Here is a 26,931-nt window from a genome sequence, read left to right as displayed (position 1 = left end):
GATGTGCGGTTATTTAAAAATGTTGTTTTAGTTATATGAATATTTATAATAACTTTTAACAACTATACATTATTTAGGCATGTACATATAAATCTATATTATCATTAAATGGAAACTTTTACATTTATTGAAATAGATAAATTCAAAATATAACTCTTATTACTTATGAAAATCTTTGCATTTATATAAAAACATACGTTATCAAATATTCATATTAACTATCACATATTATACTTCATGCAATACTAATGAACATAAAATGAAGTTAAAATGTAAATATAATGTAAAATCATAACGATTTTTTATTTTTTGCAAAGTGATATGTGACTTATTAGAATTTCATCACACTCTTTCAAAGAAAATAGTTTCATAAAAGTTACTTCATCAAATAATAAAATTCGTAAAAGTTGAAAAGCTTTAATTAGATATAGTTAGAAACCAAATTCAAATTATAATTAGATTACAAAGAACAAACCTATGATTCAAATTACGTTGAATTCACCTAGTAATTGATAATAGTTTTTATAAAACGTAAAATCACCACCACGAAAAGGATAAAAAACTATATTACAATGTGATATATAATATTGGTTATATTGGATAGTAAAATTAAGAATTAAATAATTTGAAAACCAAATATTTTCCAATTTTAAAATTAGATTTTAAATTCATACGGTTTCTATTATAATATGGAATGTGATTTTTTACATTTATTTTTGTAAGATTTTGTTTATATATAGATTTTATTTTTATTTAATTTAATAGTTTTAGATAATATAATTTTGTAGCTTTATATATTGTAAAAAAAATATAGAGATGCCACATAGGATAAAGATCTATGTGACAATTTTTAAAAATAGCTTTAAATTATAGAAGGCTTTAAAATGCTAAAATAACTATTGTTTTAATATTTATATAGATATATATATATATATATATTAAAGTTATTTTGAGAACCCTTTTTTTGGAAGAACCTTTGAGAACTTTTCAAATCAAGCACAACCGATGATTGTTCTTTACATGAAAATTATTTTTTTTGATTGTTTTCCGAATAACTTATGTGTAATTTTGAAGTTTATAATTGTGTGGAGTCATGAATTATCATCCGTTATACAATTATGTGGAGATTTGGATTCTTGATCACATGTGCACGAATATTGCTATGATCACATGTATGCAAGTCGATCACATGTAATCATAGCAATATTCGTGCACATGTGATCAAGAATCCAAATCTCCACATAATTGTATAACGAATGATAATCCATGCTTCCACACAATTATAAACTTCAAAATTATAAATAAGTTATTCAGAAAAACAATCAAAAAACAATTTTCATGTAAATAATAAGCACCAGTTGGGCTTGATTTAAAAAGTTCTAAAAGGTCTCGCAAAAAAAAAGGTTCTCAAAATAACTTCTCAATATATATATATATATATATAGGGGTTAGGTATTGTAAAACAACTATTAAAGTAAAACAAATAAGATAAGATCTTGACCCTTAGATCATAGTTAAATTGATGCACGAAGATTCACGAAGCAATTGATGTACGATGATATTTATGATGCACGGTGATTTCTACTAATGTAAAGCCTATTGTTTTATTTGTTTTACTTTAATATTTGTTTTATTTTATTTAAAACCTATATATATATATATATATATATAAAAGTAGAGAGAACAAAACATGGTTTGTTGTACCAGTGTATCCAATTAGTTGTAACCAAATGTCATTTAGTTTCACAAGCTAGAAGACTCTCGTTAGCTAAAATATTGAAAAGAACACTCATTAAATAACATGAGACGATAATAGAATCGTTGATCTAAGTTTCGTGTCAAAGGCATAGCAAATCTAGATATATTGGGTTTAATCTGGTGAACTCGATACGAGTTAACTAAATAACTAAAAAGACAATGATATTTGTATAAACCTATATATATACGAGTTTTTTTTTGATGGCTAGAACCCTCCCTGTTCCCTTCATAATTCCACTATTAACTAAAAATGACACCTTTCTTATCAAGGAGAGGAGCTTCCCCCTTGATTGGACCCCAATGTGCTTTGGAAATGTTTGTACATCCGATTAGGTTATGTGAGGAGAAGGGGTGTTGAGTAATTTGACGGCGATTCCCAGTTGGTAGGAGTTTTTATCTTTTGCACGCCGATTGATATGTGTTTTAGATATTTAGGGTTTTCCCCATGATATGTGTTTAGGGTTTCCCCCAAGATGATGATGTTGATGATAATCCTCCTCTCTCCTTTTTTCCTTCTCCGTTTATAGTGTAGATATGACTTGGAAGAGAGGAAATAGGATGAGAACGAATCTCCTATTGCTGGTGGAGATTTCCTTTAATTTAGGAAGTGATATGACAACCTTTATTCGTGCTTATCCTTTCAGCTAAGGCTCTGTGCAATCTGGGTGCAGTCTGCGTGTGGTACCCTGCGTGTAGTCTGCGTCTTGACGTCTTCCTGGGTACTGATGGTCTAGGTGGATTCGTCATTAGGAAACATTAGTATATATATACCCAAAACAACTGTATGCAACTTAGCGTTTGTTATCCATGCCGTTTTGAGTGTTGTTTGAACCAAACATTAATAAACAAGGATTTTAGTGCTAAATTAAGCTCTCTGTTGTTTTTATAATTATGTTTCTTTTAATTAGATCAAACAAGAGTACATGAGGTTTCCTTGGGTTTTGGTCTAAGGTAAGCAGGAAGCAAAAGGGCATCATTTGGATCTCACTAAATAATCAAGTGCATGTATACTTGGTTCGGGTTCTAGGTAAAGTCTGACTTCTTGACATAATTATGAAAACTAACAAGGTTCAACTTAGTCTAGGGAGAAGATTTCGATCAACCAAAGATGATGTTTGGTTTCTTATCATCTTCGACATTTTCATTCAAGGAGATGGGGCTGAAACTTGATATGGTTTTGGTGTATATTGAAAGAGTTCAAGTAAACCACGGAGGTTAAAATTCTAACAATAACAAATGAATGAATCATATCTAAAGACCAAAGCAATGTAACCTAAAAATGAAAGCATCATTATATTATAACATTAAATGGTTTATTGACTTGGACGCCAGTTAAAAATTTTTGGCGCCATCTAACCGAGTACAATTAGAGGTCCACAAATTCGATACATGATTCGAAGTACACCACCAGTTCAGGAGGCTAGAAAATACCCAACCCGATTTTTTCAGGGTCGGACAATCGGTTCTAGTTGAGTTAAGTATTGACAACCCTAGTAACAATACATCGGTTCATGTTGGTTTCCTCAAAAGTAACTCAAAGATCTAGTTTTCATATCTTTTTCATCCTATTCAAGCATTAAGATGGTTTTCAAGGTCATGATGTGGATTCACTTTCAAATGTGTTACAATTTACTTATAAATGCAATAAAAACCGCTTTAATGTGTTAATGTAACTCCCACAGTAGTCTAGTAGACGTATAGTTCAGAGTTACGTTATGAACCATACAAGGGTTTAGAGTGTGGGATGGCTAGGCAAAAAAGGTAACCACCCGTAATCAACCTTTTGCCACAAATTAAATCACTCCTAAATGAGTTGGCTATGACCTTCATTTGATGGTTGCTAAAGCAGGTATAAAAACAAGAAGTTAAAATTAGACATTCATAAATAAGGCATGGATATAATAGCCTATAGGACATCATGAGACAAAACAGTTGATATAAAGCCATAAAAGAAACGATGACGAGATTCAATGGAACAATGAAAAGGAAGCTAATAAGAAACATGATAGTATTGGAAGTCAAATGTGTAAAGACTTTGTAAACCCGTATCACCGAAGCAATTCAATTCGAACACAAAATATTAACTGTCATTCATAAAGCTAGTTGCATTATTTTAGACAAGTAAACAACAACCAAAGTAGCTTTCATTGATCAATTCAAACTTAAAAGACACTCATCAAAGTCAACTCTTTCAAGTTTCAACCAAATAACAAAATTTTCCACGTGGCACCAACCCATTTCACCCATTTGGCCGCCATTGTTCACCACCTCCATTCACACTGTCCAAACCAACGAACTAAAGCAACCCCACAATCCACTAAATTTCCAATTCCCTAAATACAAGTATTTCCCTAATTTTTATTTGACCAATCCAACTGTCAAAATTTCATTCTCTTTTTTGTCGAAAATCTTGTTATTTTCATCATCAAGATTCATCCTTTCTCAAATCTCATTAAAAACCCATTATTAATTCATACTCATTTTGAAACCCCATTAAGCAATTTTGTCAAAACATAGTTTTTTCTACTTTCTAGCTGTATCAGCTTCACCTTTATAACCCAGTCAAAGGTTCAATTTGTAGTCATATTCCTCGTAATGTTAGTTTAGTTAGAACGAGTAGAAAAAAATATCTTGATTATCAAAAAATATCCTTTTTGCAGATTCATTAACAACCTTATTGTTTTTCATCAAGATTCAATCTTTTTCAAGATTTATCAAAAACCCATTACTAATCTATACTTGGTTTTAAATCCCAGAAGCAGAATTCTACTTAAAAGAATAGATGTCAATTTACAAGACAAATTTCTTTGATCCCCAATCAGCTGCTGAAAAAGCTGTATCTGTGATTGGGTATGGATATGATCTCACTTGTGATATCCGGTTAACCGGGTGTAAACCCGGTCCATCCGGGTCATCCTTGATCGAGCTTGATGGAACTTTAACTAAGGATCTGGTGGTTCCTGGTGGTGTAGTTGTTCCCAATGTTTCTCCGGCGATTAAGTGCGATAAAGGCGAACGCACCAGGTTTCATTCAGATGTTCTTTCTTTTAATCAAGTAAGTTAATTAATTCCATAGTTTAGCTTTAAATTCTTACAGAGTTGACTTTATTAGCCAATGCCAAGTAGATAGTTATTTAGTTACTGCTACTTACATTTGTTTTATGTGTATGTGTGTTTATATCAGATGTCTGAACAATTTAATCAAGACTTATCTTTATCGGGTAAGATACCTTCAGGGTATTTCAATTCGATGTTTGGTTATAAAGGCTGTTGGCAAAAAGACGCGCCTAGCACGAAGAATCTAGCTTTTGATGGTTGGTTTATTACATTATACAATATTGAGTTAGCTAAAGCACATATTGAATTATCCGAGAAGGTGAAGCAAGAAGTGCCGGCTTCCTGGGATCCTACTGCTCTTGCTGAGTATGACCCTTTACTCATCCTGCAAAAGTTATTTATCTAATGTCTTATAAAGAATGTGTTGCTAAAAAGACATGAAAATGTACCAAGACCATGTATAACATGAGATCATAGAAACGTGGATAACTAACTTACGCTATTATGCTAGTGTACTAATATTGTTAGGGCAAGCTACACAATCCAAATTTACTCTTTTACTATTGTATGTATTGAACAAAAAATGTCCTTTGTATATGTTTCAAACTTTGAAATGGAGTATTGCTGTTGTATGTATCTAATATCCAGTTACATAAACTGGTGATGTGGCACCTTTTATGATGACATGGTAATGACATGACAATTTATGTGGCCGTATATATCGCTGCCACTTTGTTAAACAATGAAGAGGTCACCAGGTTTAAACAATAGCTTTTGGAAGTTTAACACGTACTAAAGGACCCTAATACAATACAACGGTAAAAGGTCATTGTTGTATGGCTAATTATGCAAATTCTAAAACCATGTATCCTTGTTTTACCAGGTTTATAGATAAATATGGTACTCATATCGTCGTGGGAGTTAAGATGGGGGGTAAGGATGTAATATACCTAAAGCAGCTACAAAGTTCAAATCTTGACTCAACAGAAGTGCAGAATTTGTTAAAGCAATTAGCAGATGAAGAATTGTCTGAACATGTAGCAGAAGCTTCTGTTTCGGGCTCTGATAAATCACTAAAGCAAAAGGTATGGATTCCAGTCAGAGTATAAACATTAGAACAGTGTGTTCTTACCGCATTCATGGTGTCATACAGGATGAACGATCTGTCGCTTGGGATCTCCCTCCAATGCTAGCAAATCCTCTACGCCCCACTGTTGTTTCCCGATCTAAGAAGGATGTAAGCTCCTTTTTTGTAACTTTCTTTCTTCTTTTCTATGTATATGAGAACGAATGGTATAGCTGGAACGTTTTGGCTCGTTTACTTATGGTGAGTCGACTTTCAGTCATATTTATTTGTAATGAAAATTATAGCTAAAAATTCAACATGTTAAATGGGTAATGTACTTGGTTGTAAAACCTTATAAATCACCTTATTCAAAATATCACTTTTGTAATCTTTTTTGATACAGTAATTATTTATAGAATGAAATCACACTCTCAATGGACCGTGTTTTGGGTCAAACCAAACGTGTTTTGATTTCTCACCCAACCTACCAGCCCCACACCTTTTTAACCGATAGCAAATAGGTATTCTAATTTATAGGCTTTTGACTGTTGTCCTTCAGGATCTACTAAGCATTCATGTTCGTCGGGGAGGTATTGATAAAGGTCAAAGCCACAAAAGTTGGATTTCAACGGTATCACAAGCACCAAATGTCATTTCTATGGCCTTTGTTCCAATCGTTGCGCTTTTAAGTGGTGTTCGTGGTAGCGGATTTCTGAGCCACGCAATCAATTTGTACCTTCGATGTGAGTATGCTTCTTGTAACAATCCTTTTTACATTGGTAGAAGACTAATACTCTTAAGTGGGCCTCCATCCAACATTGGTAGAAGATAGAAATTTGGATATTGGGCTACTATATGTGTTTGTGCATTTTGGTTTTGAGGTGTTATACTTGACTTTTCTATATATATGGATGTAGATTGTAGAAAGTGCAGTCGTTTGTCAAAGATGTAGACTGAATTTGTTGAAACCTGATTTATTCTTTGATCTGCTTTACATATTGCAGATAAACCACCAATCGAGGAACTTGACCAATTTCTTGAGTTCCAATTGCCACGACAGTGGGCACCAGCATATGGCGATCTTCCACTTGCTGCACGTCGAAAGAAAAATCCTACTCCATCACTCCAGTTCACATTCTTGGGTCCCCGGCTTTATGTCAACACTGTCAAGGTAATACCTTGTCAATTTTCTCCAATAAAGCTAGAAGGGGCACTTTCGACCCAATTACCTGTATGGGCTGTTATGGGCTATGACTACGTATTTATATCTGACTGGTCAAACTGGTAAAGCATAAAATAGCTTATAGGGAACATATCAAAAGGTTTAAATGGGCCCAATGATGTCCATAACACTATTGATATGTATAGACAAATGGATTGAAAGTGTCGGGTCAACCTAAAATGACACATAGATGCCCTATATTGCCCACTGCCCCATTTTGCCACCTATGTTATAAAGGAAGCTGATACTGAATTGAGAATGTGCTACAAAAGTTTTAAAAGTATTGATGGTTGTGTATATGGATTGGCATGGGCTATGACTACATTTTTATATCTGATTGGTCAAACTGGTAAAGCATAAAATAGCTCATAGGGAACATATCAAAAGGTTTAAATGGGTCGATGATGTCCTTAATTAGTATAACACTATTGATATGTATACTGTATAGATAAATGGACTGAAAGTGTCGGGTCAACCTGAAATGACACATCCAAAGATACCCTATATTGACCCACTGCCCCATTTTACCACCTATGTTATAAAGGAAGCTGATACTGAATTGAGAATGTGCTACAGAAGTTTTGAAAGTATTGATGGTTGTGTTCTTACAGGTTGATTCTGAGCACAGGCCTGTCACAGGGGTACGTTTGTACTTAGAAGGACGAAAGAGTGATCGGCTAGCCATCCACCTGCAGCACCTGTCTTCGGTTCCTAAGATGCTTGAACTCTCGGACGATTCTAGCTACAAACCTAATGAAGAGCCAATTGGAAAAGGTTATCTCGAGCCCGTCAAGTGGAGCATATTCTCTCATGTATGCACAGTGCCAGTAGAGTATAATGAGACTCGAATCGATGACTCAGCTTCCATCGTCACCAAGGCATGGTTTGATGTCAAAGGCGTAGGTATGAAAAAGGTCCTCTTCCTTCGATTAGGTTACTCAATGGTCGGATCTGCAAAGATACGGCGGTCAGAATGGGACGGGCCCTCCATGCATTCTCGGAAATCGGGATTAATGTCAACATTGATGAGCACACCCTTTAGCATGGGTCTTGCTACGCCAGAACAAAAGCCTGTGAAAGTGGATTTGAATTCCGCCGTCTATCCTGATGGTCCACCTTTAAGAGTGCCAAAAATGTCCCATTTTGTTGACACTAGGGAAATGGTGAGGGGGCCAGAAGACCCGCCGGGATATTGGGTGGTCACTGGAGCAAAGCTATGTGTGGAGGGTGGTAGAATCAGGGTGAAGGTCAAGTATTCTCTGTTGACAATAATGTCAGAGGACTCTATGTTTATGTAAAAAAGTTGTATAGCAGTTCAAGGATTAGGTCATTTTGTATTATCAATCATCCTTTGTACATGCTGCATAACCAATTGTACATCTTATATCTCACCTATGATCACAGAGCATCAATTCATAAGGTACATGTTTTTCCTGCAAAAACGCTGCAAGTCTGAACTCTTTAAAAGAAACCCAAAGTGTATTTTGATACATATAATACGACATTTAAAAAAAAATGAATTCCTAATTCATTTTATAACATATTACGATTCATAGGAAATTAACTACGTTTTGCCAGGTCTTTCCAAGATCTGCCATCCAAAACTTACAAAACATACAAATGTAGAGCTCTATATATCTTTTTTTGAAAAACTTGGATTGAAACTGAGATGTTCTGGTTTTAGTTTCCATAAGAAAACCCCCAAGGCTGTAAAGTATTTCAAAAAAGAGCCATATCTATGAGCAAATCTTTACTACAACCCAACTTTACTCCAACTACCATAGTAACAACGGGTGACTTGTTTAGTTGATATGACAACCAAAAAGATTTGAAGGAAACTAGTCAGCGGCTCACCCGGAGAGTGCAGCAAAGTGAAAACTGTTGAAAAGCACTCAATCCTCCCTTGCCCATCTTCCTAAAAGAACTTCAAAAACCCCTAAACTTAACAAGAAAAGCAGGAAACAAAAAACAAACAAAAACAAAGTTACAACAGAAGATCTCACGATGATAAAAATCAAAGTGCAGGGAAAGAATAGTACATTAGTTAAAAGTTAAAACTCACAGTAAGTGTAAACATATTACCAGAAGAAAAACAGGTCATGATTTAATACTTATGGCCTTTAATGAGAGAACAAGGACAGCCTATTCGTTACTAATGGTATCTAAACCCAGAAGAGCCAGTTTTGAGAAAACAAGAACAGCATGTTCATCATGTACACTTTATAGAACCTTCCATAAAAGAAAAAAGAAAATATCGAACCCATGACTGCAACAAAACACATGTACGAATAAGGCCAGGAAAAGGTATAAAAAGAACCAAGCAATGGTGAAGATGATGCTACTCAAACTGAAGAACAATTTGTTCAATTTTAAGCTCACATGCCATTTAGAAATATCAACTAAAAAAAAACTTGCCTTACTTCACCACTGCAACAATAAAAGCAAAAAATAGCTGTAAGTAAAAGCACAGAATCATACAATGTAGTGTGACAGTTACTAATAGAGTAATAGGCATTAGAAATTAGAAGATCTGAACCTACAGACGCATAAATTGTTCGTAGACGGGATGCTTTTCGGTATGTTTTTATCTGTAATGGACCACACAGGTAAAAGTAAAATTTTAACTCAAAGAGAAACGTATAAAATTGGTCAAACAGTTCAAAAGATGAATATAAGATAATTTACTAAATTATGTTTGACACAATAATGATTTATTAAATACCTTCAAAAAAATGCAGACAAAAGTGTTAGGGGCCAATCTAGCCAATACATAATTTACAAGTTAGATCTGACTATCCAAATACATTTTGATTTGTTACCTGAGCTGCCCATATGGCAACTTTCAACTACCATGGAAAACTTGCACTTCTCATCAAATAGAGATTTGCATCATCATTGTGTACCATAAGTAGATAAAAAGAGGTCACCCTCAAACAACCATCCCAGGATGTCACATCGTCAACTCCCCTCTACTTGGAATGATCACCTGATATATAAGAATAGAAAATAAAATAAGCAAACCCCTGCACAACCATATCCAGGGGATGTGTTTTTTCCTGATCCGTAATTAACCATTAGCGGAGGGGGCCAGATTCTCTTAAGAAATAGGTAAGGTTTGTGAAAAATTTACCAATAATCCCCACAAGAACAAGATCCATCTCTGAAATGATGGAATCTCATGATGTCTCTGATAATTATCTCTCTTTTGACAACTTTACTAACATATTTGAAAAATTTATGGCAGTCTTTGCAGATTCGAAGATTTTTTTTCACCCTTATAGGAGCTTTTGGAGGCGTGGATATAAGCCCAAAAGCAACTGCAAGTTTCTCACTATGAAAGGACAAAAGACGCTCCTTTTCACTTCTTTCAACGTTGTGGAAATCATTGTCTAAATCAGGAACATACCCTTCTTCACCAACTAACTCCAATAATTCGTTCAGTTTTGTATATATTTCCTTGGTCATCGAATGACTTCTATCTTCTACTATGAACGTGTATACCTTATCTTTAATTTCAAGCCAACTCATACCAGGCTCCTTCTTTACCTTACCATGTTTCATAAACCTCCTTATGTCTATAACGTTTTCCCACAAACCAACAGAGGCATATATATTTGCAAGAAGAACATGAGTTCCTGATTTCTCTGGTTGAATAAGCATCAACTCATGGAAAGCTCTTTGACCAAGGTCAACATTTTTATGTGTTTTGGCAGCACCAAGAAGTGCCCCCCAAACAGAAGCATTAGCCTCAAATGGCATCTTATTTACAAGATCCATTGCCTCGTCTAATTTCCCAGCACGGCCAAGAATATCAACCATGCAAGCATAATGCTCTTGTGTCCGTTTAATTCCATATACACCCTCCATTAATTCAAAGTATCTTTTTGCTTGAGTCACCAGCCCGGCATGGTTACATGCACATAGGACACTAACTAGAGTGACATTGTTAGGAGTGACACCGTCTTTTAGCATATCATCAAACAAAGAAAGGGCTTCTTTCCCATGCCCATGTTGAGCAAGTCCTCCAATCATTGCTGACCACGACACTATACTCTTTTCTGGAAGCTCAGCGAATGCACGACTTGCATCATCTATACTTCCGCACCTTGCATACATGTTGACAAGAGAATTGGCAGTAAAAGTGTCGGACAAAAGTCCAAACTTTAAGGTATGAACGTGGATTTGCTTACCTTGTTCGTAAGCAGATAGACTGGCTGAAGTATTTAGAAGAGAACTACAGATGAATGAATCTGGTTTAAGCTCCAAATTTTGCATTTTTAAGTAAAGTTTTATAGCTTCTTCACCATGACCTGATTGAGCATAAGCGGATATCAAAGATGTAAAAGTTGCTAAATCCCCAACAGGTGATTCATCAAAAACCGCTGTTGCTTTCTCAACATAACCACATTTTGCATATGAATCCACGAGACTGTTTATGACAAAAGGGTCAGACTGGTATCCTGTTTTTAAAGAAAGCCCATGAATCTGTTCACTAACATTAATATCTTGCAAACTGGCTGCAGCATTGAGTATTGCAAGTAAAGTGGTCTCATTAAATCCAATTCCATCCCTATATTTCTCTGTGAAAATTGATAGAGCTTCAATGTCATTATTGTTCTGTGTGTGTCCACATAACAGAGCATTTAGTGCAATCAACTCTTTTTCTGGCATCAGATTATATACCTTTGTAGCATCATCCATTTCACCACATTTGGAATATATGTCTATAAGTCCACAACAAAGATATGCATCCAATTCTATGTCAGACTTTATCAAAACGGAATGAAACTGTTGGCCTAAATCTTGGCGAACTAATCCAGAGCAAGCTTTAAGAACACTAGAAAATGTAAACATATTTGGTGTTATCCCTGACCGTCTCATCTTTAGCATCAAGTCCAAAGCCATATCGTTGTATTCATGAAGAACACAACCAGAAATCACAGCATTCCAAGAAACAATATCAGGTTTTGGGATATGCTCAAACACTACTTTAGCATCTTCAAACTCTCCACCTTTTGAGTACATATCAACAAGTGCATTACACGAGAATGGATCAGAACCATACCCAAGTTTCATCAAATACCCATGAATCTTCCTCCCTTGGTTTATATCATGTAAACCTGTACAAGCATTAATAATAGTCGACAAACTAAACTCATCTGGCCTCATCCCACTACCAACCATATCTTGAAACAACCCAATCGCTTCTTCAAACAAATCACCTTGCGTGTAACAAGAAAACAAAGCATTCCACGAAACTATATTCCGCTCAGGAATCTCATCAAAAAGCCTCCTCGAATCAACAAACTCACCACATTTTGCATACACAACCACCAAAGTATTCGCCACAAAAACATCTGATTCAAAACCAGTCATAACCACAATCTTATGTATCTGCTTCCCACCAACAATATCCTTTTTCATCGAGCAAGCCTTAAGCACGCTAGGAAACGTAAACTCATTACACCTAATACCCTGCCTGTGCATTTCAACAAACCCCAAAATCGCCTCATCACCAAACCCATTTTGTGCATACCCAGATATCAAAGCAGACCAACCAACCATATCCGGTTCAGGACTTTCATCAAGCAACTTGCGTGCAGACCCAAAAACCCCGCATTTAGAATACAAGTTAATCAAATGGTTCCGATGTTTCGGGTCATTTTCCAATGCTAGTTTGATCAAATGAGAATGGATCTGTAGTCCTGCACTGAGAGACTTTGATTGGCAGCATTGGGATAGTAGTTTTGAGTACGAAATTGAGCCCGGGGTCCATTCGACGTCGTGGGTTAAGTTTAAATTAGAGATAGCTTGTGGGTTTTCGGTGATTATAGCAAGAGCTTGGATGGATTTAGAGAAGATGATTGGAAAATTGTGACGTTTTTCAAAATGTGGTTGGAGTGAATTGTGGAGGGAAAATAACCGCCTGAGAGACATATGGGTTATTGGGTCGGGTCGATATGATTTAATTCAAGGGAAACAATTGTTTTCGTTCTTCCTTTTTATTTAAAAAAAAGTCTCGATGTTAGAAACTTAAAACCTTGGGGGCTTGCTCAATCTCTGAAGCTAATTTGAAAACTTTGGAATGGGAGTAAAGCCCGACGAATCAATTTGTATAATTAAGTCAAGATATTATATTTTTTTGTGAAATACATTAGAAAATCGTTTATAGTGTTTGAGATTTATCAAACGATATATAAAATCAAAGTTAAATATATATATCTACCAATGGTTAAACATTCATTTGCAAACTCTTTTTTTTTGTGAAAACTAAAAAACTAATCCTAGCCATTCATCCATCATGATCTATGGTCCAGATTGAAAGTTGATCCCTACATACAATTTTAAACACGGATGGGTATATCCGTCATTTTATCACTTGAACAAAACCCCCGAAACACAAAGTGTTTCACATCTTTCTCATATCTCACCCACTTTCACCCTAATTTCTCTCTCGCTCTTCCTCTTTCTCCGCCGTGCCGCCCTTTTTTCTCCGGCCACCGCCTATTATCCGGCCGAATTCGCGATTAATAATGTTTAATCGATTCTTATCTCCGGCCGCCGTTTATTTTCACGCGAACTCAATCAAATCAAAACCTAGGGTTTGCTATCAAATTTCTTAGAACCCTAAAATATCAACAGAAATTGAATCGAATTGAATGAATCCTATCGAAGACGGCGGTCACATTGGAAGCTAAGACGACAGAAGAAGATGAAGAAACCACTAATCATCTCCATGATCGTTTTCGCCTTTCCACTATCTCTATTGCTCAATCTGAAGGTATATATATATACAGTATATTATTTTATTTATATTTAGTTGAATCCATTTTGTTTATCTTTGAATGAAGTAAATGATTACTAGTTGTGTGTGTGTGTGTGCGTGCGTGCGTGCTTGGATACAACTAAACAGAATATCATGGAGATATCGGAATCGGTTTTTGTTTGCGTATTGGATTTAGCCTTCAAGTTTGCCGGTATTGCTTCCTTTTGATCTTTTTTGTTTAATCAGACGTGCGTTACCAGTTGAAATGAGTTTGTATGAGCTATCATTAGTTATGTGAAATGAAGTTTGTATATATAGTTAGGAACAAAACCTGTTTAGTGTTGTTATTGTAATAACTATATTGATTTGAGGTTGATCAGTGATGGATTTAGTTGCAATTATTAATGCTAATTGATCATTTCTTTGACGATTGGAAATAGTACTAAATTAGTGGAATTTAGGGGTTATCGGTTTTGGAAGCTGCAAGAGAAATGAACATGTCAAATAATTGTACTTTGCTCATTTTTTTGCACATATGTTGGTTGATTTGTAATGAGGTGTTAAAGAAAATGAGATGACTCATAATACTGCTGACATCAACGAGAACGTGAGAGAAAAGACAAGCCAATCTGGGCATGTATTTCTGTACACAAATAACCATGGTAAGTATAATAATTTCGATAAAAAAATGTAAGGCAAATTTCTAAGTAAATTTGTAGAAAGATTATATAGAAAGTGGAAACAAGCTGAATAAATTTAGCATTTTGTTTGTGATTTGGCAAAAGCGGTCTTAAAAGAGCTTCAGAATTAACTGGATAAAATTTTCTAAGAACATATTTATCGCATGGTAGAGAGATAATAGTGCCTAAAACCCACATATCTCATAAGTTCCCGATGTCCACAAAGGTGGCAAAATAGGCAGGTCGGTGGGTTCAGTAACAAGCTGGATTTGGTTGCATCGCCTACTCGCCTAGAGACATTTGTTGTTGTCTTTTAAATAGATAATAGGTATCATTTCGCTTGACCTGTTCCTTGTTAACCATCTTTCAGTTAGCTTATCACACGTTTACAAACGTTTTCCGTTTTATAGCAAAGGTATTTGTTGGTTTATTTTCTCAGTGATATGTCTGGATTTCTTATAGGCTTTGAGGCTTGAAGAGTTTGGTGTAACTGGATCAGATGCTGAAAATGTATGTTATCTACGTGACGTGGCTGATTCAACTAGGCTTGTGGATGTATGCAAACTCGTATTGGTGGAAATGCGGTGGTCATTGGTGGTGGCTACAAAACTGTTTATGCAAAAAAAAGTTCATCAAATGTGTACGTGTACCACCAATACACTGTTAACTAATACACAGTTGGGTCCATAAAGAGTTTATCATAACAGCTGCATTATGTATTATTATCTACACATATGATTAATGCCAGTTGCATTTAACAAAATTAGGTAGTGACTTCTTTATTGTATTTAATTGTTCCTAATTTACCAAGTGGCCTTTAGGTTGTGAACTTAAATCTTTAGGTTGCAATTTGGGTGGGTCGTATGGGCTGGGTATGGGTCAAGCGACGCTTTTTGACTGATGAATAGAGGAAGGTTCTAAAAACTACAATATACGTGTGTAGAAAATAAACGAAAACGAGCAAAATCAATAAGGACTGCAAATAAAAAGAGCGGTTCGTTAGTTCCTTCTCATATGCTCCTGATGTTTCTCAAATTAAAAGGGAGACAAATATTATCAAATATGATTTTTTGTAACCTTCTATCAAATTTATATAATAATCTTGTTAATATTTAAGGTACCATGGAGGGTAGTTATGTTTGGAATTCCCGACACATATTAGACTTTGCTAATGCACCTTCGACACATACGTTGGATTAATTGCACAAAATGGTCCTTTTTTAATGGATTTGAATAATGCAGTTACTTATTGTATTGCTTGCTGCATAAAGTAAATGGATCAAGTCTCAAGCTGCTAAGTGTCATGACGATGTCATTCATTACTCATAGCAATGTTTCAGTAGGCAAATTGATATTGACGGGGAAGTAAGTACCAAGTCCATTCGTCTTCGAACCAAGCAAGCAATGTTTCAGCATATACCAGAAGCTGAGTATTACAAATACAGTTTGAACTCTATGAAGAACATTTTGTATTGATTGGTTTATGGAATGAAGTTGCAGTACCAATTATAGTAGAGCACATTTTAGGTGTTTGTGGTATCATGAAGTTTAAGTTGACCTGGTTGATAATGTTTGGGTTCATAATTAGCATAGAAATTGTTGTTTTTTTGTGGTACAATGATGAGCCTGTGTTAAGGGTTAATATAAACGTTATGATTTATTTCAACTTAGACATGGGTATTATGTTAATAGTTTAGAGAAATTGATTGCATAGACTCGATGTTTTGCCTGTTATTGATTTGGGTGTTAGGAAAGGTGTCCAGCTGTTGTATATGTTGGATGATTTGCCTAAGCTGTCGCAAATGGAACAGCTTTATGAGAAATGGAGACTGTATAAGTCGGTTGGGGCTTGGTATATGTGGCGATTTGTTGAAGAGAAGGGTTCTCCGGCTGGTGGGGGGCCTGCGGTTGGGTTGTTGAGCGATGGTACGAATGAGCAGCAGAATCAGCAGTTAGAGCATTCTGAACAGGAACAGCAGCAACAACAGCAACAGCATCAACAACTTCAGTTGCAGCTGTTGGAACCTATCAATAGCATTGGAAATCTCGGTTAGCGTTTTACTTTACTAATTGTTGATTATATATGTGAATAGATTGATTTGTTGGTTGTGTTTGGATGCTTCCGCAAATTATGTTTCATGTGTTTGATTCTAAACTAGTTAATTAGATATCAGATTTAGCACGCACTCCATCTTACAAGTAAAAATCTATCTGGTTTGTCATGAATCTGATGTTTATACTTATGTAGAAAGATAAAATATTATATAGTAGTTTGTAGGTAGTTCCTTTCAGCAAATCTTTGCTATATTTGGGACACACAAGTATATAAGTAATCAACTAAGTTACTTGAGACTAGCTAGGCTAAGTGATAATCGATCCCTTGAGGGGCAGGCTAACTAGGGTAAGAGATGTCACGGCTTGTTGGATGTAAAAGGTTGATTTCTTAAAATGATTGGACCTATAAAACTCAATTGAGAAAGTTTTCCATTTCAGGATATTGTAATGCTCTTTAGTATCAAAATTAAGGTATAGCAAGCAACACACTAAAATGATTATTTGATCACTAACTAAAGCTTATATGTGGTTTATAGGTAGCGGCCACGACAAATAGAATTGCATCAACGCAAGTTCCGAACTATCCGAACCTTCCTTCTCAGCCATTGTGCAAGTTCTAAACACCACACTACATGTATTTCATCTAAATTTGCATGAAAAACTGCTTGTTTCTTTTTTCAACTTGTTTTTGGCACTAAGTTATCTTTTCTTCGAAATAGGCAGACAAAGACACGGATGAACTTTATGCAGAAATGAGCCTTTAACTCTGAACACTGTAAGGTTTTCCAAGTTTCTATTGGTATGTGGCTTGAGAGTTGCCTTATCGTATTTCTGTAACATCTAATGTGTTGCAGAAATGAGCCTTCAACCTATGAACATTGTAAGGTTTTCCAAGTTTTTTTCAATTGTGATAAAGATGTTATACATATAGAAAGGCAGTACAACTGCATGATAAAGATGTTTGCACAACCTGACCTGAACCATTTCTCACTATACTATGTATTATTTATCTTGACCTGTTGCCCAAGTTGCCTATGTAATAACGTAAAGCTTTATTTGGCTCATTTTGACAGTTGGAAGTTCATCAAGGAGGTCTCTGGTACTGGAAGTGTTTGTCATCGGAATTACTTGAAGAGACAAACACATTTCGCACATGTATTCGACATTGCCGTTGTAGATTTCTTGCTATCTTGACTCATTGTGTTGTAGTAATAACTAACAAGAAAGTAATGTATTTGATAACATGTCAGGATGCATACCAAGAGTTTCTGTCTTTTTCTTTTGATCGATGTAGCTCTTTGTTTTCTCCTTTGGAATATTGTAACTTTTCAGGCTATACTTAATAAACGAAAGTGTTGCCATAGTTTGTTTCAAGTGTTGCCATAATTGTTCCAATCCTTTCATTTGAGCATCCAAAGTGTATGGCCATGTTATGAATGTGTTTTGGATTTGAAACATTTTGTGTATGGCCATTTATGAATTCTCAAAACAAAAACACAATGTGTTTTGTATAACACAATGTGTTTTCGATTTGAAACATTGTGTATGGCCATTTATGAATTCTCGAAACCAAAACACAATGCGTACCGTGACTTCCGTCCCCCTCCTGTAGTCTTTAGCATGCTAGGGTTTAGCCTTTGGGGTTTAGATCTTTCCAATCGGTTTTAATGGGTAGCTTAGGGTTTAGGGTTTGAAGCTGTATACGGCTTCAAACCATAAACCCTTAAGCGTACCGTGACTTCCGTCCCCCTCCTGTAGCCTTTAGCATGCTAGGGTTTAGATCTTTCCAATCGGTTTTTAATGGGTAGCTTAGGGTTTAGGGTTTGAAGCTGTAGGAACCCTATGGCTTCAAACCATAAACCCTTAAGCGTACTGTGACTTCCGTCCCCCTCTTGTAGCCTTTAGCATGCTAGGGTTTAGCCTTTAGGGTTTAGATCTTTCCAATCGGTTTTTAATGGGTAGCTTAGGGTTTAGGGTTTGAAGATGTAGGTTTAGCCGTTAGGCTAACCCTACGGCTTCAAACCATAAACCCTTAAGCGTACCGTGACTTCCGTCACCCACCTACAGCCTTTAGCATGCTAGGGTTTAGCCTTTAGGGTTTAGATCTTTCCAGTCGGTTTTTAATGGGTAGCTTAGGGTTTAGGGTTTGAAGTTGTAGGGTTAGCCGTTACCCTACGGCTTCAAACCATAAACCCTTAAGCGTACGTGACTTCCGTCCCCCTCCTATATCCTTTAGCATGATAGGGTTTAGCCTTTTAGATCTTTCCAATCGGTTTTTAATGGGTAGCTTAGGGTTTAGGGTTTGAAGCTGTAGGGTTAGCCGGCTAACCCTAATACTTCAAACCATAAACCCTTAAGCGTACCGTGACTTCCGTCCCTCTCCTGTAGCCTTTAGCATGCTAGGGTTTAGATCTTTCCAATCGGTTTTTAATGGGTAGCTTAGGGTTTAGGGCTTGAAGCTTTAGGGTAAACCCTAAACCCTAGACATTAGGCTAACCCTACGGCTTCAAAACATAAACCCTTAAGCGTACCGTGACTTCCGTCCCCCTCCTGTAGCCTTTAGCATGCTAGGGTTTAGATCTTTCCAATCGGTTTGTTAATGGGTAGCTTAGGGTTTAGGGTTTGAAGCTGTAGGGTTAGACGTTAGGCTAACCCTACGGCTTCAAACCATAAACCCTTAAGCGTACTGTGACTTCCGTCCCCCTCTTGTAGCCTTTAGCATGCTAGGGTTTAGATCTTTCCAATCGGTTTTTAATGGGTAGCTTAGTGTTTAGGCTTTGAAGCTGTAGGGTTACGGCTTCAAACCATAAACCCCTAAGCGTAACGTGACTTCCATCGCCCTCCTGTAGCTTTTAGCATGCTAGGGTTTAGATCTTTCCAATCGGTTTTTAATGGGTAGCTTAGGGTTTAGGGTTTGAAGCTGTAGGGTTAGCGTCTTCAAACCATAAACCCTTAAGCGTACCGTGACTTCCGTCCCCCTCCTGCAGCCTTTAGCATGCTAGGGTTTAGCCTTTAGGGTTTAGATCTTTCCAATCGGTTTTTAATGGGTAGCTTAGGGTTTAGGGTTTGAAGCTGTAGGGTTAGCCGTTACCCTACGGCTTCAAACCATACACCCTTAAGCGTACCGTGACTTCCGTCCCCCTCCTATATCCTTTAGCTTGCTAGGGTTTAGCCTTTTAGATCTTTCCAATTGGTTTTTAATGTGTAGCTTAGGGTTTAGGGTTTGAAGCTGTAGGGTTAGCCGGCTAACCCTACGACTTCAAACCATAAACCCTTAAGCGTACCGTGACTTCCGTCCCTCTCCTGTAACCTTTAGAATGCAAGGGTTTAGATCTTTCCAATCGGTTTTTAATGGGTAGCTTAGGGTTTAGGGCTTGAAGCTGTAGGGTAAACCCTAAACCCTAGCCGTTAGGCTAACCCTACGGCTTTGAACCATAAACCCTTAAGCGTACCATGACTTTCGTCCCCCTCCTGTAGCCTTTAGCATGCTTGGGTTAGATCTTTCCAATCGGTTTTTTAATGGGTAGCTTAGGGTTTGAAGCTATAAGGTTAGCCTAGCTTCAAACCCTAAACCTTTAAGCACACTGTGACTTCCGTCCCCCTCCTATAGCCTTTAGCATGCTAGGGTTTAGCCTTTAGGGTTTAGATCTTTCCAATCGGTTTTTAAAGGGTAGCTTAGGGTTTAGGGTTTGAAGTTGTAGGGTTAGCCGGCTTCAAACCATAAACCCTTAAGCGTACCGTGACTTCCGTCCCCTCTCTTGTAGCCTTTAGCATGCTAGGGTTTAGATCTTTCCAATCGGTTTTTAATGGGTAGCTTAGTGTTTAGGGTTTGAAGCTGCAGGCTTAGCCGTTAGGCTAACCCTACGGCTTCAAACCATAAACCCTTAAGCGTACCGTGACTTCCGTCCCCCTCCTGTAGCCTTTAGCATGCTAGGGTTTAGCCTTTATGGTTTAGATCTTTCCAATCGGTTTTTAATGGGTAGCTTAGGGTTTAGGGTTTGAAGCTGTAGGGTTAGCCTACGCCTTCAAACCATAAACCCTTAAGCGTACCGTTACTTTCGTCCCCCTCCTACAGCCTTTAGCATGCTAGGGTTTAGCCTTTAGGGTTTAGATCTTTCCAATCGGTTTTTAATGGGTAGCTTAGGGTTTAGGGTTTGAAGCTGTAGGGTTAGCCGTTAGGCTAACCCTATGGCTTCAAACCCTAAACCCTTAAGTGTACCGTGACTTCCGTCCCCCTCCTGTAGCCTTTAGCATGCTAGGGTTTAGCCTTTAGGGTTTAGATCTTTCCAATCGGTTTTTAATGGGTAACTTAGGGTTTAGGGTTTGGCTAACCCTACGGCTTCAAACCATAAACCCTTAAGCGTACCGTGACTTCCGTCCCCCTCTTGTAGTCTTTAGCATGCTAGGGTTTAGATCTTTCCAATCGTTTTTAATGGGTAGCTTAGGGTTAGGGTTTGAAGCTGTAGGGTTAGCCGGCTAACCCTATGGCTTCAAAACATAAACCCTTAAGCGTACCGTGACTTCCGTCCCCCTCCTGTAGCCTTTAGCATGCTAGGTTTAGATCTTTCCAATCGGTTTTTTAATGGGTAGCTTAGGGTTTAGGGTTTGAAGCTGTAGGGTTAGCCGTTAGGCTAGCCTTACGGCTTCAAACCATAAACCCTTAAGCGTACCGTGACTTCCGTCCCTCTCCTGTAGCCTTTAGCATGCTAGGGTTTAGCCTTTAGGGTTTAGATCTTTCCAATCGGTTTTTAATGGGTAACTTAGGGTTTAGGGTTTGGCTAACCCTACGGCTTCAAACCATAAACCCTTAAGCGTACCGTGACTTCCGTCCCCCTCTTGTAGTCTTTAGCATGCTAGGGTTTAGATCTTTCCAATCGGTTTTTAATGGGTAGCTTAGGGTTTAGGGTTTGAAGCTGTAGGGTTAGCCGGCTAACCCTATGGCTTCAAAACATAAACCCTTAAGCGTACCGTGACTTCCGTCCCCCTCCTGTAGCCTTTAGCATGCTAGGGTTTAGATCTTTCCAATCGGTTTTTTAATGGGTAGCTTAGGGTTTAGGGTTTGAAGCTGTAGGGTTAGCCGTTAGGCTAGCCTTACGGCTTCAAACCATAAACCCTTAAGCGTACCGTGACTTCCGTCCCTCTCCTGTAGCCTTTAGCATGCTAGGGTTTAGCCTTAAGGGTTTAGATCTTTCCAATCGGTTTTTAATGGGTAGCTTAGGGTTTAGGTTTTGAAGCTGTAGGGTTAGCCGTTAAGCCTACGGTTTCAAACCATAAACCCTTAAGCGTACCGTGACTTCCGTTCCCCTAAAGATTGGCCATTTTATGAATTTTCGAAACCAAAACACAATGTGCTTTCGATTTGAAGCATCTTGTGTTTGGCCATTTATGAATTCTCGAAACCAAAACACAATGTGTTTTGGACTTGAAGCATCTTGTGTTCTGTAGTAGTACTTCATGGCCAGTATGAGATTTTGTCGTTGATGGGTTCAGTCTTGTCGCCACCCGCCCCGCCGGGTGTTACTGGCTTAGACATATACTTAGCTAGTCCACAAGGCCAGCTAGTAGGTGGAGCCATTTCAGGTCCACTTATAGCATCAAGTCCCGTTGTCATTATGGCAGCTACTTTTATGAACGCAACATTTGATAGACTGTCGATTGACAAAAATGAAACTGAAGCAGTCACTACAGCCCAACAAAATCAACATATGATCGGTTTATCAGATATGTATGGAATTCCACAAAACTTTAGCGGCTGGCCAGCCACCCTACCATCAACCGATATGTACACTTGGACAGTTGCACAACCACTTTCGAAAAAGATTTAAGCCTATCATGTATATCTAGTAGAAATGTTGTTTAACTTGCGATTTAAACAAAGATAATAAGTAAACTAGATACTTCATGTACTTCAAAAATTAGCCATTAAAATACTTTTTCATATGAAAAGGTGCAATGCACATAGATCCAACATAATAAGCCTAACCAAACTATAACCTTCACCAAAAACTAAGTTTACGTAGATACATCTTTTAAGGACATGGAACTGACTCAATGTAGAGACCAATAATATTAAACTTTCATTGAAGATATCTCATCCAGCAAAAACTTGGATTCCGCTGCAAAATCAACTGGAGCAACCATTACACGGAAAAGATGAGGCACCCATGTTACCTTTTTAAGTTGTGTTTGGAATTCTGTCAAGTCATCCTGCAAGTACCAAAGAAACAACAAGTCTTAAAAATTATCAAAAGTTTATGGGTCTAATTTGTGTATGCAGATTATGGTTTTTACCTGTGACTTCATTTTATCAAGCTCATCAACCGACCAGTCAATTATTTTCTCAGCTTCTTCACTAAAAACCGAAAACCAAGCTTCGCCACTTGCTTCAGAAAAATTTGCACTCAATATATACCTGATCGATCCACCTGTTTGACCATCTCTAGGTGGATGTTTAAAGAAAATTTTGGATTTGGATAGACAGTGAAACAAAAGGTGACCCTAAGGAAGTTAACCAATGTATATATTAAACATAACAAACTCTCAAAAAATATTGAAGACACTAATGGACTCTTGAATATAATAGTGAAGTTACCAATGTATTTAAGTGTAATTGACATGTTGCTCTTTCTTGCGAAGTGATCCTGCAATACAAGACATTACTTTCATTTTCAAAGTTCATGAGAAGAAATTGTAAATGTCTAAATCTAATAAATAACCAGTGATAACTTTGTTTTATCAAGTGTAAGCAACATTAATACCTTAATATTGTCAGAAAGCCACATTCCAACATCTTTAAGTCATTTGTTTCCTGAAACAACTTTTGCGGTTGAACAATTATTGCTTTCTGCAACAAGCTCTTGACCGACTCCTTCAGCTACAACAATAACCATGTGTCCGTGTTCCTTGACCAGTTTCTTTACATATTCGAAAAGCCCACCTTCACCTTCTAGAAAGAAAGGTGATTCAAGTATCAAGCATAAGTGTACATCGCGGCTTGCAAGAGTTGCATACTGAGACAACAATTCAAGACAGAAGATTCAGAGAGGCAACCGGTATGTTGCAGCTGGAGGTAGACAATGGGCGGGTTGCAAAAAATTAGTTATGAAATACTTTGGTCCAAAACTTGTAATAAGTTCAATACAATTAGTATGCCAAAGAAAATCCAAGTTATATTTTAGTTCTAACCGTTCAAAATGGGAAAAATCAAAAGGAATTATCTTAAAATGAGACAGGGTCCAATACAGGGCGAGAGACTTTCAAAGTGAAATTAAATGTATAGATCCGAATAATTAATTTCATTTAGAAAGTTAGCTTCTAATTATTGAAATTATAAATCCCTTATAATCATATTTGACACGATAATTATTGATTAGAAAACTAAAATTTGTAGACAAAAGGTGTTTTGGGTATCCCTTGACTTGACCCACCCATTTTGCCACCTCTAAAATTTCCACATCGATTGGAGGTTAAGTTAACCGTTGTAGCGCCCCATTAGTTTGACTACCCCTATGCCGTTTTTTGCACTCTCTGCTTTGACATGTGCAGCGTTAATAGCACGTTGGGCTTCTTCAACAGCAGTATTAAAACCAAATGACTTATCAATGACCTGAAACAAGAAAATAATGAGTTGAGGTATGCATATAAAAATGCAACTGCATTCCAAAGTTCCAAACCAATAAACTAGAACAAAACCCAAAATTAATTTAATCATATAAGGTGATGCCCAAACCAATAATACCTAGTAGGACCGAGTCTAGTGAAAACTTTCATTAAACTTTTACCAACTGAACATCAATATGTCAGTAATTCGTTCATGTATGCTTGTCTATGATTTCAATAATGAAGGTGACGTAATGTGACTGGTGTAGAATAAAAATATGTGTACTTATTGATATTCATTCTAAGTGAGCAGGCCAAAGTAATTGACGTGATAGAAATAGTAAGCAGGGAAACAGAAGCAAAGGTTCTTCAAAGAACTCTCGAGTTAAAAAATAGAAATCAGCTTTGCAACTGATTGCTTTGATTAGGCTTCTTTTCTGTGTGTGATAGAATATGGGATTTGAAAGTTATTGTAGAGGCTATATTTAGTCACTTCTCCACTAATATCAGTGGTTAATAAGATAGAAATATGAGCCTTGAACGAGATTCGAAGTACTGAGTATTGCTTTGAAAGAAACTAACTTACATACAAAGACACTAACAATTAGTATATAGTCATCATTCAGATTAGTAGCTAGTTGATGTAGTGGTAACTAACAAACCAAACAACAAAAATAAACACGATACCTAAGTGTCAATGGCATGTCCCAAACTGAGCCATTCTGTTTTGACTCAAACCCTACCCTCCAGTCTCGTCTGACTTATCATACAGTTAAAGGAGTAGGTTGCAATAATGAACTTACTCGTAAACACTCCATCATCTCGTAGTAAGCCCTACCATGCAATGGGGTATGGCCTTGTCGAGACTCTGAGAAATATCTTGTTCAGTATACAACATAGGCAAAATCATTGATAAGGGACACCAGTCCTTTATAGCTTGGTTAGAATATCTTCTAGCAATTTTAAGTGGTAGCCATGGACAGTTTGAGTTACGCTTACTTTTACATTAAGATGGCGTTTTCTAAGTTATCATAACAATGTAGTTATCTATGGTAGTAGTACATTCGTCATAACTTGAAATTAACTGTAAATATTAACAACTAATGCAAATGAGCATATAACAAAGAAAAGACAAACATACTGGAAGATATATGAAGGAGAAAAAAAAACCTTTGAACTGATGAAAACGTTAAAGCGAAGAAGCGAAAGGAGCGGCAGCGTATCCTGAGTACTAAAGGCAAGTATAGATTAGTATTTTAATAATATGGATACATGTAAATTGTACAAAAATTAACCAATACAGTAGTAGCATTACAACAATATAAAGAACTTTGAGTAAGACATTAATACAAACATCTGGTGTGCAAATTAAATATCAGTCAGTTTGATTCAAACCTACAATAATCACAATTACATGAAATCTAATAGTTATTAAGCAACACAAACACCTAGTGATTCAGATTAATCAACAATTTTGTGATTCGATAAACTGAAACCATAAACAGATACAAACAACTTGTGTTTAAGATTAAATTACCTTTTATTATTTGTTCGATTTCCTCATCACTTATCACATCGTCTTCCTCCATTGATTAAGAAAACGAAATCATTTACTGTTCTAATTGACGGCGGCGAGGTTAATTGAACTTGAATTTCGGTAGCGAATGATAATACGAATCGGACAAATTAGATCGAAGGAAGATGAAGAGGAAGTCGGGGAGAGTGTTTGACGTTGATTACCGACGTCGAGGAACAGTTTTGGATGATGAAGATGTCCAGTGGTGGTTTGTGGCGGTCTAGGGTTTTGGATCGCCGGAGGGAAACGTGAGTGAAGGAGGAGTGGGGTGTTTTTTTTTGTTTATATATGGCGTGCAAAATGACCTTTTTGCCCCTCCGTGTTTTTTTTTTAAAATGATCCTGGCCTTAGATTACATCTGATCCAATGGTCTAGATTAGTTTCCTGGTTTTCACAAAAATCATTGTTTTTAAATGAATACAACTCATCTACCAATAACTAAAACAGAGTAAATGGTTCTTTAAATAACACATGACGTAATCTTTCTTTGATATTATGTATTTTATTTATAGGGAAAATTACACTTTTGGTCATTGAACTTGACACGTTTTTCATTTTTAGTCACTAAACTTCAAAAATTGCAAATTATACACTGAACTTGTCACTTTTTTCCACTTTTGGTCACTGCGCCCAGTTTCGTTAATTTTGCTCCGTTAAGTTGCACAGATTCGTTAGTTTTTTTTTCACTTTTCGTCCTTCCAATTATTCCATAACTAAAATCGATAATCGACAAACTTCAGTGATGAAAAGTGTAATTTACCTAATTTGTTTTTATATATACCTCATTCGTCCAATTTTTATTTTGATTTTTTCTTAATATCTTTATTTTTAACTTTGACTCTAAACATTTTTATTTATAACATATAGTAGTTGGTGTAAAATTTATCAATGAAAAATATATTTAAAAATTAGTTCATTATTATATGTTTTATAACAAATTTATATAACATAGACAAAAATACTTATGGTTAAATCATAAAGCGTTATAGATTATCAGAAAAACCTACAACATGTTACTTTAGATAAACGTTACAATATCTTATTTTTATTTTCGTTTATTAATAGTTAATAAAATGAAATAAGAAAAACTATATAAGTTTATATAACACAAAAAAAAATTACGGTTAAAGTAGACATAAGAAGACTCTAAAT

The 26,931-nt window shown here is 36.4% G+C and overlaps 4 protein-coding genes across 6 annotated transcripts; 2 read left to right on the top strand and 2 right to left on the bottom strand.

Annotated features, from left to right (window-relative positions):
* The first annotated feature begins 4,320 nt into the window (after positions 1 to 4,320).
* Positions 4,321 to 8,545, top strand: LOC122594394 (MACPF domain-containing protein NSL1). Its single transcript, XM_043766859.1, has 7 exons — positions 4,321 to 4,813; positions 4,943 to 5,181; positions 5,699 to 5,900; positions 5,969 to 6,052; positions 6,441 to 6,624; positions 6,886 to 7,052; positions 7,715 to 8,545. The coding sequence occupies exons 1-7, from the start codon at positions 4,541 to 4,543 to the stop codon at positions 8,399 to 8,401; spliced, it is 1,836 nt and encodes a 611-aa protein (XP_043622794.1). The 5' UTR covers positions 4,321 to 4,540; the 3' UTR covers positions 8,402 to 8,545.
* Positions 8,546 to 9,797: 1,252 nt separating this feature from the next.
* Positions 9,798 to 13,040, bottom strand: LOC122594393 (pentatricopeptide repeat-containing protein At4g14850-like). Its single transcript, XM_043766858.1, has one exon. It carries the CDS (start codon positions 13,038 to 13,040, stop codon positions 10,230 to 10,232), a length of 2,811 nt encoding a protein of 936 aa, XP_043622793.1. The 3' UTR covers positions 9,798 to 10,229.
* A 9,044-nt stretch (positions 13,041 to 22,084) lies between these two features.
* Positions 22,085 to 22,429, top strand: LOC122592242 (AT-hook motif nuclear-localized protein 16-like). The gene has a single exon (XM_043764434.1). The coding sequence runs from the start codon at positions 22,085 to 22,087 to the stop codon at positions 22,427 to 22,429; it is 345 nt and encodes a 114-aa protein (XP_043620369.1).
* Positions 22,430 to 22,508: 79 nt separating this feature from the next.
* LOC122594395 (replication protein A 70 kDa DNA-binding subunit D-like) lies at positions 22,509 to 26,015 on the bottom strand. Of its 3 annotated transcripts, none has more exons than XM_043766860.1 (7): positions 25,741 to 26,015; positions 25,374 to 25,434; positions 24,032 to 24,210; positions 23,363 to 23,667; positions 23,197 to 23,245; positions 22,896 to 23,029; positions 22,509 to 22,811 (listed from the first exon to the last, which is right to left on the bottom strand). In XM_043766860.1, exons 4-7 carry the CDS (start codon positions 23,384 to 23,386, stop codon positions 22,674 to 22,676), a joined length of 345 nt encoding a protein of 114 aa, XP_043622795.1. In that variant the 5' UTR covers positions 23,387 to 23,667; positions 24,032 to 24,210; positions 25,374 to 25,434; positions 25,741 to 26,015; the 3' UTR covers positions 22,509 to 22,673. The 3 variants fall into 3 exon arrangements, with proteins under 3 accessions (XP_043622795.1, XP_043622796.1, XP_043622797.1); XM_043766861.1 differs by having other exon boundaries at positions 23,363 to 23,614; XM_043766862.1 differs by having other exon boundaries at positions 23,363 to 23,614; positions 24,081 to 24,210.
* Positions 26,016 to 26,931: the final 916 nt, after the last annotated feature.

Source organism: Erigeron canadensis, chromosome 3 (assembly GCF_010389155.1).
Source record: "Erigeron canadensis isolate Cc75 chromosome 3, C_canadensis_v1, whole genome shotgun sequence".
Lineage (NCBI taxonomy): Eukaryota > Viridiplantae > Streptophyta > Magnoliopsida > Asterales > Asteraceae > Erigeron > Erigeron canadensis.
This window is presented reverse-complemented; position numbering and strand designations above follow the sequence as displayed.